The following is an 18,155-nucleotide window of genomic DNA, read 5'->3' as shown; positions in this document are numbered from 1 at the left end:
TGTCATATAGAAAATAGAAGTTCAAGTTACCCAAAACTTCCATCCAAGTCAAATAAAACAATATTATTTAACTTTATCCCAACACCACGTGCTTGTCTATACTCTCACAAGTCAAAATCAATAATAATAAAATAATATTTAATGATAACTTCTTTAAACTTCAATATTAACTTAGGCTTCGCTTATCCAAATTAACGTTTTCTTGAGCGTAATATCCATGATTAAATACAAGCTATCCAACAAGCCCAATATTGATATTTTTATTATTGCTCTATTAAAATCTAATTATTTAACCTAAAATTATAAGAATTTAATACATGCATTACTCTAATCCCTCAATTTTCCAAAATAACAAAAATATAGCATATAGAACAAGAATTCTATTCTATGAATTTATTATTATTATTATTATTATTATTATTATTATTATTATTATTATTATTTTGGATTTTACTATCTCACCTCCTTAAAATATTTTCGTCCTCAAAAATTTATCTTGTCTATCGAAGAGTTCTGGATAATTGGTTTTAAGCTCTTACTCATTCTCCCAAGTTTACTCGTCAATTCATTAGTTTCATCATTGAACCTTGACCGAGAGAACTCCTCTATTTCTTAATTGGTACAATTTTCTATCAAAAATCATCGTTGGGATTTCCCCATATGATAAGTTTTTTTGTACCTCCAATGTCTGATAACCTACCACATACTTGGGATCATGAACATATTTTATGAGTATCAAAACATGGAACACATTATGAACTCCTATGAGTTTAGGTGATAAGGCAAGTCGGTAAGCCATATACCAATTCTTTGAAGAATTTCAAAAGGTCCAACGGACCATGGTCTCAACTTTTTTTTCCATACCAAATTTCAATAAACCCTTCATTGGTGTTACTTTCAAAAAAGTTTATAATCCACTTCAAATTCCAAATCATTTCTTCTACTATCGATATAACTTTTTTATAAGTTTTGTGCTGTTTTTATTCTTGTTCTAATATTCTTAACTGCCTCAACTATTCATTTAATGATTTCAAGACAAAAAATTATATCCTCTCCAACCTCGTCCCAATAGATAGGGAATCTACACTTTTTACCATAAAGAGTTTCATATGGGGTCATGCTTATAGTAGCTTGAAAACTATTACTGTAAGAAAACTTCACTGACGACAGATGTGTCTTCCAACTACTGTCAAGATCCAAAACACACGTCATTAACATATTTTTCAAGAGTTTGAATGGTTCTTTTTTATTATCCATTCGTCTGTGTCTGTGGATGATGAGTAGTACTAAACTTCAGTTTTGTCCCCATGGCTACCTACAAACTTTTTAAAAATTTTGATATGAACCTCGGGTCTTTATCTGAAATCAATTCATCTTTTCATGTTTATTTACCAAAATGTATCTCAAAGATCTTGATATGTTTTTATACTGCTTGGATGTGCATCATAAGGGTGTGGAGGTTGCTTTTTCCAATATCTTATTTCTTATGATTGTATTCTTAGGAATACACATTCTTCTTTTAAAAGTCAGTGCTTTATCTGTAAATACTTCAAATCCTTTACGTTTGTTTGTACCAACCTCAGCCTTAATCTTCTGCAGAAATGGATCTTTATCCTGTGCTTCCTTCATTCAATTGTGAAGAGTAGATTGAATCATAAACGTTTTTATTCTCGCTATAGTTTGAGTCGACGGCGTGATGATTTCCAATATTAGTTTCTCAAATTTCTTTATCAACTATTCTTGCACTATGGGTTAAATTACTAATTGTGATCCTGTCTTCTTGCTTAAGGCATCTGCGACTACGTTAGTCTTAACCAGATGGTAAAGAATTGTATAGTCATAATCCTTCACTAATTCCAACCATCTCTCCTATCTTATATTAAGTTCCTTCTATGCGAAAAAGTATTTGAGACTCTTATGATTTGTACAAATTTCATACTTCCCACCATAGAGATAATGATGCCATATTTTAAAGACGTGAACTACCACTACAATCTCCAAGTTGTGTTGGATAATTATGTTCATATCGCTTCAATTATCTTGAGGCATAACCATAACACAGTCCAAACTCTGTTTGGAGACATCGCTATAAATTACAAACTCATTCGAACCTTTAGGTATCGTCAATACAGAAGCTAAGACTAATCTCTACTTGAGTTCCTGAAAACGTTTTTTGCACTTTTTTGTCCACTGAAACTTCACATCCTTTCTAATCAACTGAGTCATCAGCTACGCTATTTTTTTAAAAAACCATCAATAAATCTCCTATGATAACAGCTAGCCCTAAGAAACCACGAACTTCATCCACACTGGTCGGTCTAGGCTAATTTGTTACCGCTTTCACTTTAACTTAGTCTACCTTAATACCTTGAGCGGTAACCGCATGACCAAGAAAATCCACACGATCAAGCTAAAATTTGCACTTTTTGAATTTGATATATAATTTCTCATTCCTCAAAGTTTCAAGTACTACTTAGAGTTGTTCCTCATGCTTTTTCTTATCTTTGGAGTACACAAGTACGTCATCAATAAATACTAGACAAATTGATCTAAATACTAATGGAGCACTCAGTTCATGAGATCCATAAATACAACTGGAGTATTGATCAAACCAAAAGGTTTGTCAGTGAATTCATAATGTCCATAACGAATCCTGAAAGCAGTTTTCGATATATATCTTACCTTGACCTTTAGTTGATAATACCCGACTCGACTTCAAATCCATCTTTGAAAACACCATTGCACCCCTAACTTGGTCAAATAAATCTTTTATTCTTGGGAGCTGGTATCTATTTCTGATAGTCAGATAGCTCAATTCTCTATAGTCAATACATATCCTCATACTTCCATCTTTTTCTTCGCAAAAAGTGCTGGAATGCCCCAAAAAGATACACTCTGTTGAATGAAACCTTTTTCCACCAACTCTTCCAACTATAACTTGAATTTTTGAAGTACTTTTGGTGCCATTTTGTAAGGGGCCTTAGAAACTGGTGCTCTCTGGGGACCAAGTCGATTGCAAACTTTACCTATCTATCTTGTAGGATGCCTGATAGATCTTCTGGGAATACGTTTGCAAAGTATTACACAATATTAATATCATTAACGACTATTTTTATATGTTTCGACCCAATGATATTAACTAGGAATTCGTGACATGACTCATTTCTCAACATCTTTTTCGCTTTAAAGTTGATACAAGATGATGTAGAGACTTGAACCTTGCTATAAAGAAATGGAATTCTTCCTGTCTTAGTCGATAAAATAACATTTCTTTCTCATGACATCTAATGGTTACATGATTTTGTCCTAGCCAATCCATGCCTAAAATAATATCGAAATCTTTTATCTCTAAAAGGTACAAGTCCGCCAATAGTACCTTTTCGTCAATCTCTAACTTCATAACCTTAGTCATCTAATTTGTGCAAAGAGTTCATCATGAAGGAATGTTAACCTCTAACGTATTATCCATTTTCACACATGCAATTTTAAACTTAGTGATGAAGGATGCAGAGATGAAAGAATTTGTAGTCTCAGAGTCAAAAAGTACATAAGCGAGTACATCAAAGAATAATAGAATACTTGTTTTTGTGATTATAGCGTTAGACTTAACGTCGAAGAATACAAAATCAAAAACATAAACAGGTACTTCAAATAATAATAAAATACCCACTATCACATTCGGATCCTACTCCATGCAAAAACTCGAGCTTTCCCTTTCTTGTTTTTGTCTTGATATCATTTTTTTCTTTGGAGGCTTTGTACAGTTGAAAACAATGTGTCCCCATTTACTAAACTGAAAACACATGTTCTTCCCTGATAAGCATTCAGCCATGAGGAGTTTATTAGACTTAGGACAATGTTTAATATACACACTTGTCCCACTAATACAAAATCCTATGCTTGGTCTTCTATTCTGCCAATTACGTCCGTCCTTCTTCTGATCATTCTTCTTTCTTTTTCATAATGACTCTTTGCTCTGTTGGGCAGATTGTTTAAATGTAGACACCTGATATGAAATATCATGAGCTCTCTCCAACATTTCACGATATGAAGTGAAATGATAAAACATAATGATCATGTCAATCTTTGGGTGTAATCCATTTTTGAACCTCTTTATCTTCTTAGTTTTTATATCTACCAAATGCGGGGCATACCTTGAGAGTTGCTCAAATTGCCTCTCGTAATCAGTAATCGACATGTCTCCCTGTCTGAACTATAGAAACTCTGATTCCTTGAAGTCTCTCAAAGCCTATGGAAAGTATTTACCATCACTTTATCTTTAATCTGTTCCCAAGCAGGATAAGCTGCCGCTCTTCAGTCTTAGTGTGTGAGATAGATTCCCACTAGTGATTGATTGCCCCAACAAACATGAATTCTACTCATAGTACCTTCTGTGCCATTGTATCGAAAGATGTGCTCCACCTCTAATCCATCCTCGACAGCCATTGGATTGGAACCACTATCGAAAGTAGGAGGCTTGTACCTACGAAACTGTTCAACCATTGAGACAGCTCTAGGGATAAATGGAGGTGTATTTTGCTGTGGCGGCGCATTTTTGTTGTGAGGGTGCTTGATTCTGTTTGCTCAACCCTTGCACCGATCGCAATAAGTTATGCATCAAATTTGTGTGTATAGGCAGTGCCATTTCCTAAAAGATTTTTAATATTAAGTCATCTGTCACATACCAGTACAAAGTCTAACATGTTATACCTATATTCTTATAACATATATCATAAATTTAGTAAGGAAAAACGTGCACATCTTAAAATTTAAAAGTAGGCAATTTTAATATGACATGCAATAAATATATAAAATTATGTAACTGTAGCTTACTCACAATTACATAGAATAATTCTATATTATTTAATTATAAAAAATAAACGAGGATTTTCATACGCAATATCTTATTGATTTTGTAAATTAAATAAACACATCAAACGTCACAACAATAAATTTTTGGTAAAACTAATATTAAATAAAATATAACCCAATAAAACTTGTTCCAAACCCTAAATAACACAATCCACATAATACAACAAAAATAAACGCTGAAGATAAAATCTATAGTCGTGTTACACTGAATTTAATTTATTAATTCCAAATATCCTAGCACCGTGACCGATCACTCGCCAACCAATGATCGATTTTAACCTATGAGGGAGAGGGAAAAATGGTGGGTATATGAAAATACTCAGTAGGTTGTGAATAACGGCGCAATTTCAAATAGAAGGTTTACAACAATTGTCAAAAAATATACTGTTATCATATCTTTAGAAATCAGTAAGAGCTCAATAAATATCATATTTTTTATACTGATTGGCTAAACATACATATCATATCATATCTTTAACTTTCATTAGCATAATAATTTAACAACGTGAAAAAAAAATTTAAATGAGATAAAAATCAGCGGCATCCTGTTATCCTACCTTGTCAGATCAAATAAAATTTTGAACAGACAAAACCAAATCACGTTCCAACTTTATTTTAGCCAGCTACCCTATTTTAAAAAAATTATATTATATGAAAAAAAATATGACTTCTCTTAGTTGTGGTTTCTCTAACCTTACTCTATGGAGAATATCGATTGCATAAATGGTTAAATATAGGACAATTGTCTTATAGAAAGTGGAAATCCAAATTATCCAAAACTTCTATCCAAATCAAATAAAACAACATGCTTTAACTCAATCCCAACACTCATGCGGCTGCCCAAACTTTCACAAGTCAAGAAGAAGAAGAAGAAGAAAAAGAAGAAGAAGAATAATAATATTTAATGACAACTTCTTTAAATTTTAATAACTTAGGCTTTGCTTATTCGAATTAACTTTTTCTAGAGCCTAATATCCTTGATTAAATAAGAGCTATCCAACGAGCCTAATATTAATATACTTACCATTGCTCTATCAAAATCTAATTATTCAACCCAAAATTAAAAGAATTTAATGTATATGTCACTCTAGTTCCTCAACTTTCCAAAATAATAAAAATATAGCATATAAAACAAGAAATTTTATTCTATGAATCATCATCATCATCGTTATTTTGTATTTTACAAATTTGGTCACAAATTATCAAATTATTTGGTTATAAATAATTTGTTATTCACAATTAAAATTTTTATAGGTCACAAATTATTTTACGATCACAAATTTATCAAATTAATAGGTCATATATTATTCCTTGGTTACAAATTTCATAAGTCACAACATATTCCATGGTCACAAAATATCAAATTAATTGACCACAAATTATGTTTAGGTTGTATATTCTCAATGATTGGTCACAAATTGACAAATTTTTAGGTCGCACATTATTTATTTATCATAATTTAAGGGTCATATATCGTTAATTGGTCACATATTAACCAATCTATTAGTCACAATCAACCAAATCATTTGTAACCACCACCTCACCATTGTAACCAACTATATTGCCACCGAAATCGCGCTCACTAGAACTACAACTACCACCTCCCAATAACAAAACCATCATCTCAAACACATTAGCCAACATCACCATCACCATCACCACCCATATCCGCCGTATCACCACCACGAAGACCACCACCACTAAAAAATCTGATTCAAAATTATTATAGTCTAGGCCACGACTACCACCAACACTGCCATCACCACCGCAGTCGATCCACAACTTAACCATCGCCACCACCATCTCACCATCAGATCTCACAAAAAATCACAACTATCACCTTCTCTATTTCTATCTCCACAACACTACCTCCACCAAAAATTTGCAAATTGTCGCTGTCGCCACTATGAGCTCAATATGAATCTACAGAATTGTAATCTCCACATTGGTTTCTCCAGTGTCTTATGCCACCAAGACCCATTGCAACACCTCATGCGACGCTGCAAATAGCCCAGAGTGGCTTCGCATCATCGCAGAAGCACGCCTCTTCGCTCAGAGGTCCAGCTCCAATAGAGAGAGGATGGAAAGAGAAGAGAGAAGTTGGGGGAGAGAGAGAGATCTCTTCGTAAATCGGCTCCAACAGAGTCGTAGAGAGAGGCTGTAGGATAGAGAGAATAGATAGGTATAGAGAGAGAAAGAAGAAAGATGGAAATAATTGGGTTTGGGTAGGATAGATAATGGTGAGGTGAATATATAGAATAATTTAATTTTTATAATATTATTATTAATATTTAAAATTTGATTTTTGAAAATAAAACCTTTAAATCTTAATTTTGAATTGGATAGGTTAAAACTAGGGTTGGGTGTAATTTTCACTTTACATAAACATTTAGCCAACCCAATTGAAGCTTACCAACTAGCTTCCATTTCTTCCAAAAGCCCATTAACTAATCAACACATTTTCCAACTTGTTTTAGTGGATGAAATTAAGCCCCTGATTGACAATTGTTATTTCAAATCTCTTTAATTTTCATACTCATTTCAATCACACATTTATATAATTAAAATATTTTGCACGTAAATTGAACACTTTTTTTTTAAACCACACATTTTTAAAAAAATCACTATTAAAGATTTCATTTTCTCAAAATAATGCCCATCAAACAAGGGCTAATTCACACCCAGAAAAAGTACCAATTAGACCGAAAACGTCTGTTTTTTTCCCACAAAAGGCATGAACCTTATGAATAAGTTACCATCCAACCTATTTCCATATAAAAAAATTAATGTTGACAGCTAACACAATTGAAAAAAGAAAAAAAAAAGAAAAAAGAAAAAAGAGGAGGCTAGAAATTTGCATTGTCGTTCTTTGTGGTGATGGTGATTGCCTGGCATTCGTCGGAGTCAAAGGCAATTATGACACCATGGCTGCCTCAATACTTTCCTTTCAGAGTTTCCATCTGGCTAATAAAAGCTTTGATTGAGAATGGCTTCTTCCAAAAACTCAATCTTTGGCCAAGGATCTCACCAAAATGCCGATTTGTGAAGCTATAGTTGGAAATTTATGTAACAGGCACGGGTAATTTTTTTATGAGGAAATTATCAAAATAGTCAAGTTTTGGCTTTGTATTTACAAAAATGCCCCTTTTTTTTTACATTGCAAGAATGTCAATTTTGGACAATTTTAGACATATTTGCCCTTAAAGCTAATTTTAAATACCCTATATGTCCTAATTAAATGAGATTTGACTAATAGTTTCCAAAATTGTACAAAAACTGTGAACTTTCAGTGTATTAAATGCATTGATGGAAATAAAAAGTAAAAATAAAAATTAGTGAAGAAAGTGAAATAACCCATGCAAAGAAGAAGAAGAAATCATTGTTGAAACACATTCCTCTCTCTCACACATTCTCCTTTCTCACTGGAATCGTCCTCTTTCTCACACATTTCCTTCTTTCACCACCGATGAACACCAAAAGCATTTGGTGAACTCACTCCCCTCCGTCGTACGAACCAACGAAAGGCGAGATTCCCTTGGCATTCAAATCGTCCAACGCCCAGCCGTCGACGACCGTCGTCAATCACTCCACTGCCGATGAAGACCATAACTGATATATTGAGGTTGGTGTTTTCTTTATTTTTTTGCAATTTTTTCAGAAAAGGAGGAAATTTTTCTACATTCATTGTATAGTGTTGGCCTTGGGGTAAAATTTTTATACATTTTTATTATGCCTTTCCCAATAGTCTCATCCCGAAAAGTTCTTATCTTTTTATTATGCATTCTACCCTGCACATAAGAAGTATGAACCATGACTTGAATGGTTATTTCAATGTTTAAGTTGCTATATGTGTCACTTAATGTATGAGAAATAACGTTGGTTTCACTTGCAAGTCCATATATTGTGGTAGTATTCGTTGTATTTGGGTGAAAATCTTGATAGACACTTGATAGCATACTTGTAGTTTTAATGTTTCGCTCTACTCAAATATGGAGTTAAGTAGCTATTGAATAATAGGTCAAGAGTAGATTTTTCGAGAGTTTATCTGTCGAAAGTTCACTACAGTAGAGAAATGTCATCGCGTTGAACTGTCGTTCCCGACAATTAGTCTCAGTAATTCTTGACAAATGAACTTGTCGACAAATGAACTGTCGGAAATCTTCCTTTCCTCAGCTTAGTTCCGCAAGTGGAACTTTGGTTCAGCCGAACATTGCACGCATGTTTCGCATTAACATGTATGAATGCTAATATGGGCAATTTTTTGATTGATTTGTCCATATGTGGTTAATTTTTTCTTTTCATCCAGACATCCACGTGTGTTTGAAATATTTTGGTCTGACGTAATCATTTTTGTTTCATCACAAGAGACATGGATTTCGAGCCTCTTGTTTTGGAGAATGCAAAACTTAGTTCCCGACAATTAGTCTCAGTAATTCTTGACAAATGAACTTGTCGACAAATGAACTGTCGGAAATCTTCCTTTCCTCAGCTTAGTTCCGCAAGTGGAACTTTGGTTCAGCCGAACATTGCACGCATGTTTCGCATTAACATGTATGAATGCTAATATGGGCAATTTTTTGATTGATTTGTCCATATGTGGTTAATTTTTTCTTTTCATCCAGACATCCACGTGTGTTTGAAATATTTTGGTCTGACGTAATCATTTTTGTTTCATCACAAGAGACATGGATTTCGAGCCTCTTGTTTTGGAGAATGCACTGTTGTGGGCTCACATCTCCTGAAAGTGTTGGTGCGTACATTATGGAAATAATGGGAGATGGAAGCAATCAATTACATTGTCAAAGAAAGAGCAACATTCACAATGGTGCATTCAGGATTACATTACAACGATAGATAGTGACTGGGGCAGTTGCATGGAAGAACATTTTGTTTTCCCTTAATGTATAATATTTTGCATCCGTTGGTGAAATTTATGTGACATTGACAGATGAAATTTTTGTGATTTTTAACGAAAAATATTTATACTAAGGAGTAGTAGATTATTTTTTAAATTGGGTCGTGGAGCTACTCTACAGTACGTGTAATGGTCACGTCATTCGATCGTGGGCCAAGATCGTGTACATAAAAATGTTTTTGACAGTTAATACATTTGTTTGGGTGGTGAAAGACGTCAATTATCATGATTACAAACTATTTATGTTTCTGTGTTGAACACTACATTTCTATAACCTAGTCGTAGCGTGGACACGGTTGTTTGATAATTTGTAGCCTGGTTACTTGAATTATCTGTTTTTTATTGTGTATTCCAATATTCTTTTTAAAGTCATGAAAACCATGGTACAACTAATTTACAAATGAGTTAATGTCTATTCCAATATTTTTTTTTCTTGATGTGGGTAAAGATGATGAGCCATTGAAGTGGGAAACTGTAGCATTACAACCATGCTTCCAATAACTTGCATATGAGAAGATGTGGTTTGCAGGAAACTATAAGAAGCCATTGTACACATGATTTATGAGTCACAATGTCCTAGTATTTATGAAGAAATGGGGGGATTAATGTCCGCAAGTTGATATTTATTGAACCATCATACCAATTGATTTTCAAATTTACTTAGAGATTGGACTTGGTAGTTGAGTAGTGAATGATCATAATTGCTTCCTTCCTTGGAGTTGGTTATAAATAGCATTGAGAGATATGTTAGTTACACACAAGTTACTTCATGAGCATTGTCCTAGACATGGGCGTAGAGTTGAGAGGATAAATGTACTCTTCAGGTTTGAATTTTGGTAATAGACATTCTATTTTTAAATATATTAGCTCATCATAGTGTACGTTTTGGGGCAAACCGATCAATTGTTGTTTTTTGAAAATAACACAATACACTCTCGCATCTCTAATATTCATATGCATAACTGAGTCAAAGTGTCTAATTGTTCTCTTTGCTTTGTAGTAATATTGGGGAACATACACCGTGTTTCATGAAGAGTAATGAAAGATGTCGTACACAATGGAGTGATAGCAGTTTTCGAATGATGTGGATGATTTTTTTTTTGTGCAACAACAGAATAGTTGGAGTGCTTCAAGTTGAGTTATAACAAATTATTTTAGGTACTTTTTTCTTGTTCTTATTACATGTGGCAGTTATGTAACTTTGTTGTTATCTGTCGTGTTGTTTATTCACTATTACCATGGTTGTGTGACATTTGCAGTCATATGTCGAGAATGACAGAAGACAACTGGCGAGATCGACATGTGAACTGTCGGGATGTTCTGCAGGTCATCAACATGATGATCTTAATGTTTATGCCAATCCAAAGATCAATAACGACTGCAAGCAATAATGATAATCAAAAGTGTACTATAATAGATTTCAATGTACAACACAGTAGGGGAATAATTGTTGGCTGTAATTTGTATCCCTCTCCATTTCAACACTTGGCAGACCGATTTCCAAAGTCGTCACGCAGATGGCAGTTTCCTTATGAACTGATACGTACCAATTTACATCTTCATCTTCGAATATTTTGGCTGGCGGTATATTCATGTTCGAAACTTTGAACTTTAATTTCATTTTTGTGCGCGGATCGAGAACACCAAGTTTCTCGTTCAACCGTAACAATAGCCCCGGTAGTGTAATACTGCTCGGCACTAAAATGGAAGTGGTCTGGTCCCAGTCCACTTTCATTCGTCATTCACCTGAACGAACTTTCCCCCGTGCGACACGATCAATCTCAAATTATTGTTCATACCTGAAATATTGGGATTACAACAATAAGAATAATGCGCAATCAATATATCAATTATATAATATCATGGAAGTGACACGTTCGAATGTTTAAACTTATGCAATACACGTTCGAATGTTTAAACTTATGCAATAGTACAAGGTCAAATGAAGGGTGTCAAGAATTTTCAACTGTCCAATTCGACAGTTTAGTTAACTATCCCGACAATTTATAAATGTCGAGTTCGACAGTTAAAATGTCGAGTTCGACAGTTCAACTGTCGGAACTGCCGAGAAGCTTCAAATGTATTTGGTAGCATTAATGCTTATAATCATTTCTCAAGTACAACATCACAATCTATTTCCAGAAATAAATGACTGAATGCTTCATTAAATATGGAATTATTCACATTTTCCTAAATGTTTTTGGTATGTTTTTCCTTCAAAAATATAAAAAAAAATAAGACAATGATGATTAATAGTATTGATTATCAAGTTGTTTTTAACATTTTAAAAAGAGTAAGCTATTACATAAAAATATAAACAATTCGTAATAACTAACCTCTAACCTTTCAAGATAGATGAAGAAGATGGATGAAATAATATCTTCTTGATGAAAAAGAAAATGGATAAAGAAGATGAATGAAATAAGGGTTTGTTTAACAAGAAATTTGTTTTTTTTTTTATGTTAACTAGGGTTTTGAAGGATTTTATATTCATTTTTATTAACTAAATTCGTATTTTACAATATAATATTCATATATTCAATGATTATAATATATAAATTAATCAATCAAATCACAATATTAATTGTTTTGAAAAACAATCATGAAGGAGCATTAAATGCTCCAAAAAAGGTCAAATTAAGGGTAATTTAAATATTTGACAACAAGAAAGTGACATTTTTGTACAAATTGTGTGCACATCAAAGTTTTTTGTGCATTTTCAAAAAAAATGACATTTTGGTAAATTCCCTCAACGAATAGCATAATCCGTTCACTATATCCTTTCATTATGAGACTGTGATTTGGAAAAGGTGGAGGAATCTGTGCATGGCTAATTGTTTTCATGAGGGTGATCTTCAGAAATGAGTTCTATTCAAGAGTGAAAAAAATTGTAGGTTACTTAGGATGTCTTTTGTATCCAGCTATCTTTATTCAAGACAGAAGGGCTTAGTTTTAGTTCATTAGACAAAATTTTGGCTGAAGAAGAACATAAAGCACTTACTAAAACTTTTTGTTTGAATGACTAACCAAATTGGAGAGAAAAGTCCCTGATGGAGAATTGTTCTTCAGATGGCTCCAGTAACTTTTTGCTCCATTTTAAATCCTTTTCTATTTGCCATTTCATGGTAGGTATCTTCAACCCATAGCCGGAAATAGTTATTTTTTATGACGGATTTTTCAACCTTGGTTTCTTGAAAGTTCCTTCTTTATATTAGCTTGCTGCAGCCATTGTTCATAACAGATTTCTTCATTTTTTGGTGGGTGATTCCTTTTTCAATAGAACAAACTGCCCGAAAAATTATCTTTTTCCAGTGGCTTTTTGAATGTGGTGATAACATGATTAATGTACCGATTTCTCACAAATGACACCAATCAGTTGACCTCAAATTTTGCACCAACAGAATTTCAGCGACCTTCCCTTCACATAAGCATCACTGACACGCTAATACACCTTGCTAGAGTGCAAAGCCCGTTAGTCGAGAAAAAGGTTCGGCAAACGTTTACACTTCGATGGTCAAGTCAACACACAGATGATAGATAAATGAATGCAAGAAATGGGTAAAAGGGATTTGACTAGGGTTAGAGATTTTATACCTTGTGCGTAAAAGAGCTCACATATAGAGAGAGAAATGAAAATGGGCCAAGTGGGGGCTAATGGGCCGGGCCTAAGCCCAAAACACTATTGCTTGATTAAATAAGTTCAATCCAACTGAATAATCGATGCTGGGCCAGCTAATATAGAACTCCCCCTATTGCACGCATATCACGTAAATTATAGATATAAAAGATACTATTTTTAGATATGAATGTTTGACTCCATTGAAAGTTGACTCTTACACCTAATTCTCAAGGCATTGCTAATGTTTTGGACAACTAACGGCTGTCTTTGATATTTGCATCTACATCCTAACGTTGCTTCAACTATTACTAAAATGTCTTTGTTTGTCAAATAGTTTGAAGTTCGTTTCTCATTGACAGCTACTCTCGATGAGATCGAGTAACAATATGTGAACTTTTTCGTTCACGAGATTAAAAAGGAATATTCAAATTTATATGCTTATCTTTGTGAGGATGAGAGTATACCTGGGTATTGGTGATGAAGAACTAGATGACAGTTGGAGAGAGAGTACCTCCTAATACGCACGATGATGATGTATCTATATTTCTAATGTTAACTTGTAATCTTACTAAGGACAAATTGGTGCTAATTATCTATTATATTCTTTCATTAGGAGCAAATTTTGGAGACTGCTTGTGTTCATGACTGGTCTTCTTTTCCTTCAAATTAGAGATCGCCGTGCAGATGTCAACCTTCTTGTGATCATGACGATATATTGAGACAGCTACTACATACTAGGGATCGATGGAGATAACCCTAGGGAGGTTGAGATGGAGGCGGAGGAGCATGTTAGGGAGATGGAAAGGGGTAGGAGTGATTATTAGGGAGATAAAAATAAGAAGATTGAAAGAGAGGCGATGATACATATTGATGTGGCAACAAATTCGTAGTTTAAGATGAAAACATAGATGATAGACTCGCAGGAAGAGAAATTTGGATAAAATTTAGTGTTCAGTTGCGGATAAGAGACTGAAAAAAGTTCGTAGTTAGTGTACTCTTCGTACATGACTAAGTAAATGGAGAAAACGTTGTCAAAATGAAGGTTGATCTCTTCAGGAGGTTGACTCGATTAAGGAGAAGTAATTTTCCAAATGGCACTCCAAATTACCAATTCATTGTAATTTGTACTTTTTATTATTTTACTTTTTTTTCTACGTCTAATTTAAGTTGGATGATAACCAAATAAGTGACGTGACGTGTTCAAACCTAGGGGATGGTTTGAAGGAAATATGTTTAGTTTATTACTTTTGTAAAAGCTTAACAATAGCTTTAATTAGAAAAAAATTCTTTTTCCCCTCAAAGTGATCGTTCAAATAAAGGTAGGATGATTAATTTCAGTACCTAATAGTATGGTCCTTGAATTTACTTATCATTATTAATTGTCATGATTCTTACACTTGCAAAATTTACAGTCATTAATCTTGTTTATACGAATATACGTGGCAAATCAAATAGTAGTATAATCTTATGTCTATTTGATAATTAAAAAAATCAAATAGTAGTATAATCTTATGTCTATTTGATAATTAAAAGACTTTTCAGTATGTTATTGAATTGATTTATTGGTGTAAGGACATTTCTGATTTCATAAGTTCAAGAACTTAAAAAAAAAAAAAAAAAAAAAGGAAGACTAGTAATCTAATTATTTTTCTCTTACTTTTGAAGTTAAGACTTTTAAATACTCAACATTGTTTTTCTTAACCATTTTTAGCTACATTTAGTATAGATCCCATACAAACTTCTCTATTTTGTCTTGAGACAAAGATACTAATGGAAATCTGACGGATCGTCGTAAAGTAAACTCTATAATTCCCACCAAACTCAATAATTCCCAATTATTGGTTTAGTAACTTAAGCATTAAGTTGTGGCGCCATTACTTGCACAATTGTAGTTGCTTTTTGAAAAAAGAACGTTACTTGTGCCAAGCGCACTTCATCAATGTGCACAATAAATCCAAAAAGCTTCTACCGAAAAGGTACTTTAGCTTTTCACTTTTCAGCATTTCTTTTGATTTTTGCTTAATGCTTACTCATTTACGTTTTTGGTTTTTGCTTAATGCTTTCTCCTTTACGTGGTGCATTCTTTGACTATAAAGAGCGCATTCATCATAATTAACCTAACTTGCCTTTTCAAATTTCATCTTGATTATATATTTTATAACATAAAAAAGTACCTTCGAATGAAGAAAAAGGATTTTTTTTTTTATATTTTTCCATCCGTTGATATGCTATCTCGAACATAGCCATCTTAATTTCAATCATTTGAAATGGTCGAAAGCTGACTATTGAAGATATTCTAGACTTATTTATACGTACTTGAAAAACCAATTCATATTTCTACTCTATTTTAAATATGGATGCCCTTTATAGCTACCACCCCTAAGGAGCAACCCTCCCCCCAACCCCATCCAGGAAAAAAATTTAATTATTTGGAGACGGATTGGTAAATAAGAAGAAAAATGTTACTTGCACACCCAGGTGGAAACCTGGGTGACAGAATGCACACGTGGCAAGATATCGTGAGTTTGTATTTCCTTTTTTTCAAAATGCCAAATCTTATTACTCTAAACCTTGAATATGAAGATAGCAATAGAAATCAAATCAATGAGACAGTGCACAAAAAAATATTGTGCCCTGAAACAAGGGTCGAAGCTTTTCGGCCTGCAGCTTTCCTCCTCGTCCCCTCCTTTGCGGAGGAAGGTCCATGTGGACAAACTTGGATCGAGCCGCCTCTAGAAAAGAAATTATTGCGACCTCGAACTACATCTTGGGAATATCTTCGTTCCATTAATTGGCAAACGGAGTTTGCATTCCAAATGCAACCAATTCTTAACTGAACCTATTGGACCTACCCTCCATCGGGTTTTGGCCTTCCCTTTGAGATCAAAAGTTATTATTCTCTGCCTCAAAGACATGCTAACCCCTTCAGCATCATCGGGATTCAATGGAATAGGACTCGACTGAGGTACATAGTTGAACTCAACCGAACTATTTGCCTTCACATCAAAAGGTTCAGCAACCAAATAGGCCATTTTCACCCCTAGAAAGCTTAGCAGTAAACTCATGTCGTAGAAACTCGAATGAACCTTGGCATTGTCGTTCTCAGCCTTGATCACAACTGAAACTTGTACTGTCAGCAAACTCGTTTGATCAAAATATAGGGTGTCGAGTTGTGCACTTGCTACACTTATTCGAGGCTCCTTAGGCCTTACGACAAGGTAACCGACGAAAAATATGATACCAGCTATGATCACTGCCACCGCTAGTATCGCACAAATTATAGCCATAAACCAGATGATCGAATTAGTTCGTTTCTGAGGACCGACTACTATCCGTGGCATCGGAATATAACGTTGATATAGATATTAACAAAAACTCCGATATATTCTATATGAATACTGACTATGGCATCGGAGGAGGTGATATCAATAGGAACTTCTTAGGGAGGATATTAATATTTCGTTCAGATGAATAGGGAGAGTAAACAAACAGAAGTTGGGAAGGTAAAGAATTGTAGCGTTCTTGGGTGTAATTGGTGGGGAAGGTTTTGGTATCTTCTTTTCCTAAGAGTGAAGCTATCTTAGTTAAACTTGAAATGAGATGCCAAACTTGCACTCAATATGCGGTACATACAGACTCTCGTGTGCTCTATCTACCTTTTTTTGCAGTTTATTAAAGTTTTTGCCTTGGATGAACTTTATGCCCTGGTGCCTCCCTGGTTAATAATATATAGGGAATTGCAAGTGGGGTCCCCAACAAATTTGTAAGGTAGTATTTAAAATTCAGAGCTTTATTTCTTGACATTTAGATCTCAAACTTTTCAATTTTTAGCAACATATGTATTTTTCAGTTATATCATTCAAATTTTGTGGAGCAATATTCGAACTTTGTCATACTCATAGATTAGTTGTGCCTTTGTATTAGGTATCCATAGAGGCTAAGCCCATGTTTGATTGCTATTATTTTGAAAAAATAGAGTTTTAAATAGTGATTTTGTAATAGAATATATGGTTAAAAAGTATGGAAAAGTTTTGAATTATGAGTATAAAATTAAAAGAGTTTTGTTTTAAAGGGAGACAAACAGATGCTAAGTATAAGAAATCATAACTTATCATAACTACCAAGAACAAGGTTAAGGAATACCTTTTTCATATAGAGTAATGTTATTCATAGTCGTTCACTATGATAGTTGCCCTACGTGGTATCACACATGACGATTTGTGATTTCATATATTAATGTGTTATTTTTTTTGTCCTACCCATTGAATTATTAACTGTCACATCCAGGTCATATAGAGCGATTACAAATAGTATTATTCTTTATATGATTGCACATGTGAATAAGTCGATCTTTGTCCCATGTATTTCTCTTTCGCACATATTAATCCTGTTCTTTAGGAAAACCACGCCGAAGGTGGGAATGTTATTAATATGAAAATAAATTACAATTTTAGAGAGGCGTACAATTGACTTTCAACCGACTGGATAAATTTAATAAAATGTAATGCAAAAAGTTTACTAATCTAAAGTCTAGGACTGAAGATACTTCAATGGAAAGTGCTTAGATTAGAACGCCCAAGAGCTAATGAAACGGACATTTGCCAAATAACCAAGCACCATACGGCATATGCAGTTTTCCAATTGGTACTGGACAGGTTTAAAAGCCCACCATAAAATATCCCAAGAGTCAAAATAGGGCATCAACATGAAAAATCAAGCCCAATATCTATCAATATAAGGCACAAGAAC

At 33.8% G+C, this 18,155-nt stretch overlaps 1 protein-coding gene across 1 annotated transcript; it reads right to left on the bottom strand.

Moving 5' to 3' along the window:
- Positions 1 to 6,862: 6,862 nt before the first annotated feature.
- On the bottom strand, positions 6,863 to 16,693 carry LOC111393056 (NDR1/HIN1-like protein 13). The gene is made up of 2 exons (XM_023018457.1): positions 16,259 to 16,693; positions 6,863 to 7,030 (listed from the first exon to the last, which is right to left on the bottom strand). The coding sequence occupies exons 1-2, from the start codon at positions 16,691 to 16,693 to the stop codon at positions 6,863 to 6,865; spliced, it is 603 nt and encodes a 200-aa protein (XP_022874225.1).
- Between the last annotated feature and the right edge of the window lie 1,462 nt (positions 16,694 to 18,155).

This window comes from Olea europaea, chromosome 4 (genome assembly GCF_002742605.1).
Source record: "Olea europaea var. sylvestris chromosome 4, O_europaea_v1, whole genome shotgun sequence".
Lineage (NCBI taxonomy): Eukaryota > Viridiplantae > Streptophyta > Magnoliopsida > Lamiales > Oleaceae > Olea > Olea europaea.
Note: the sequence above shows the minus strand (reverse complement) of the source record. Positions and strands in the feature narration are given on the sequence as shown.

Excerpts from the sequence above, each read along its gene's own strand:
- LOC111393056 (XM_023018457.1), bottom strand. The coding sequence starts at position 16,693 with ATGGCTATAATTTGTGCGATACTAGCGGTGGCAGTGATCATAGCTGGT. Across the intron at positions 7,031-16,258 it reads AGGCCAAAACCCGATGGAGG|CCTCTCTCTACGACTCTGTT; the intron begins GTAGGTCCAATA and ends TCTATCCTACAG.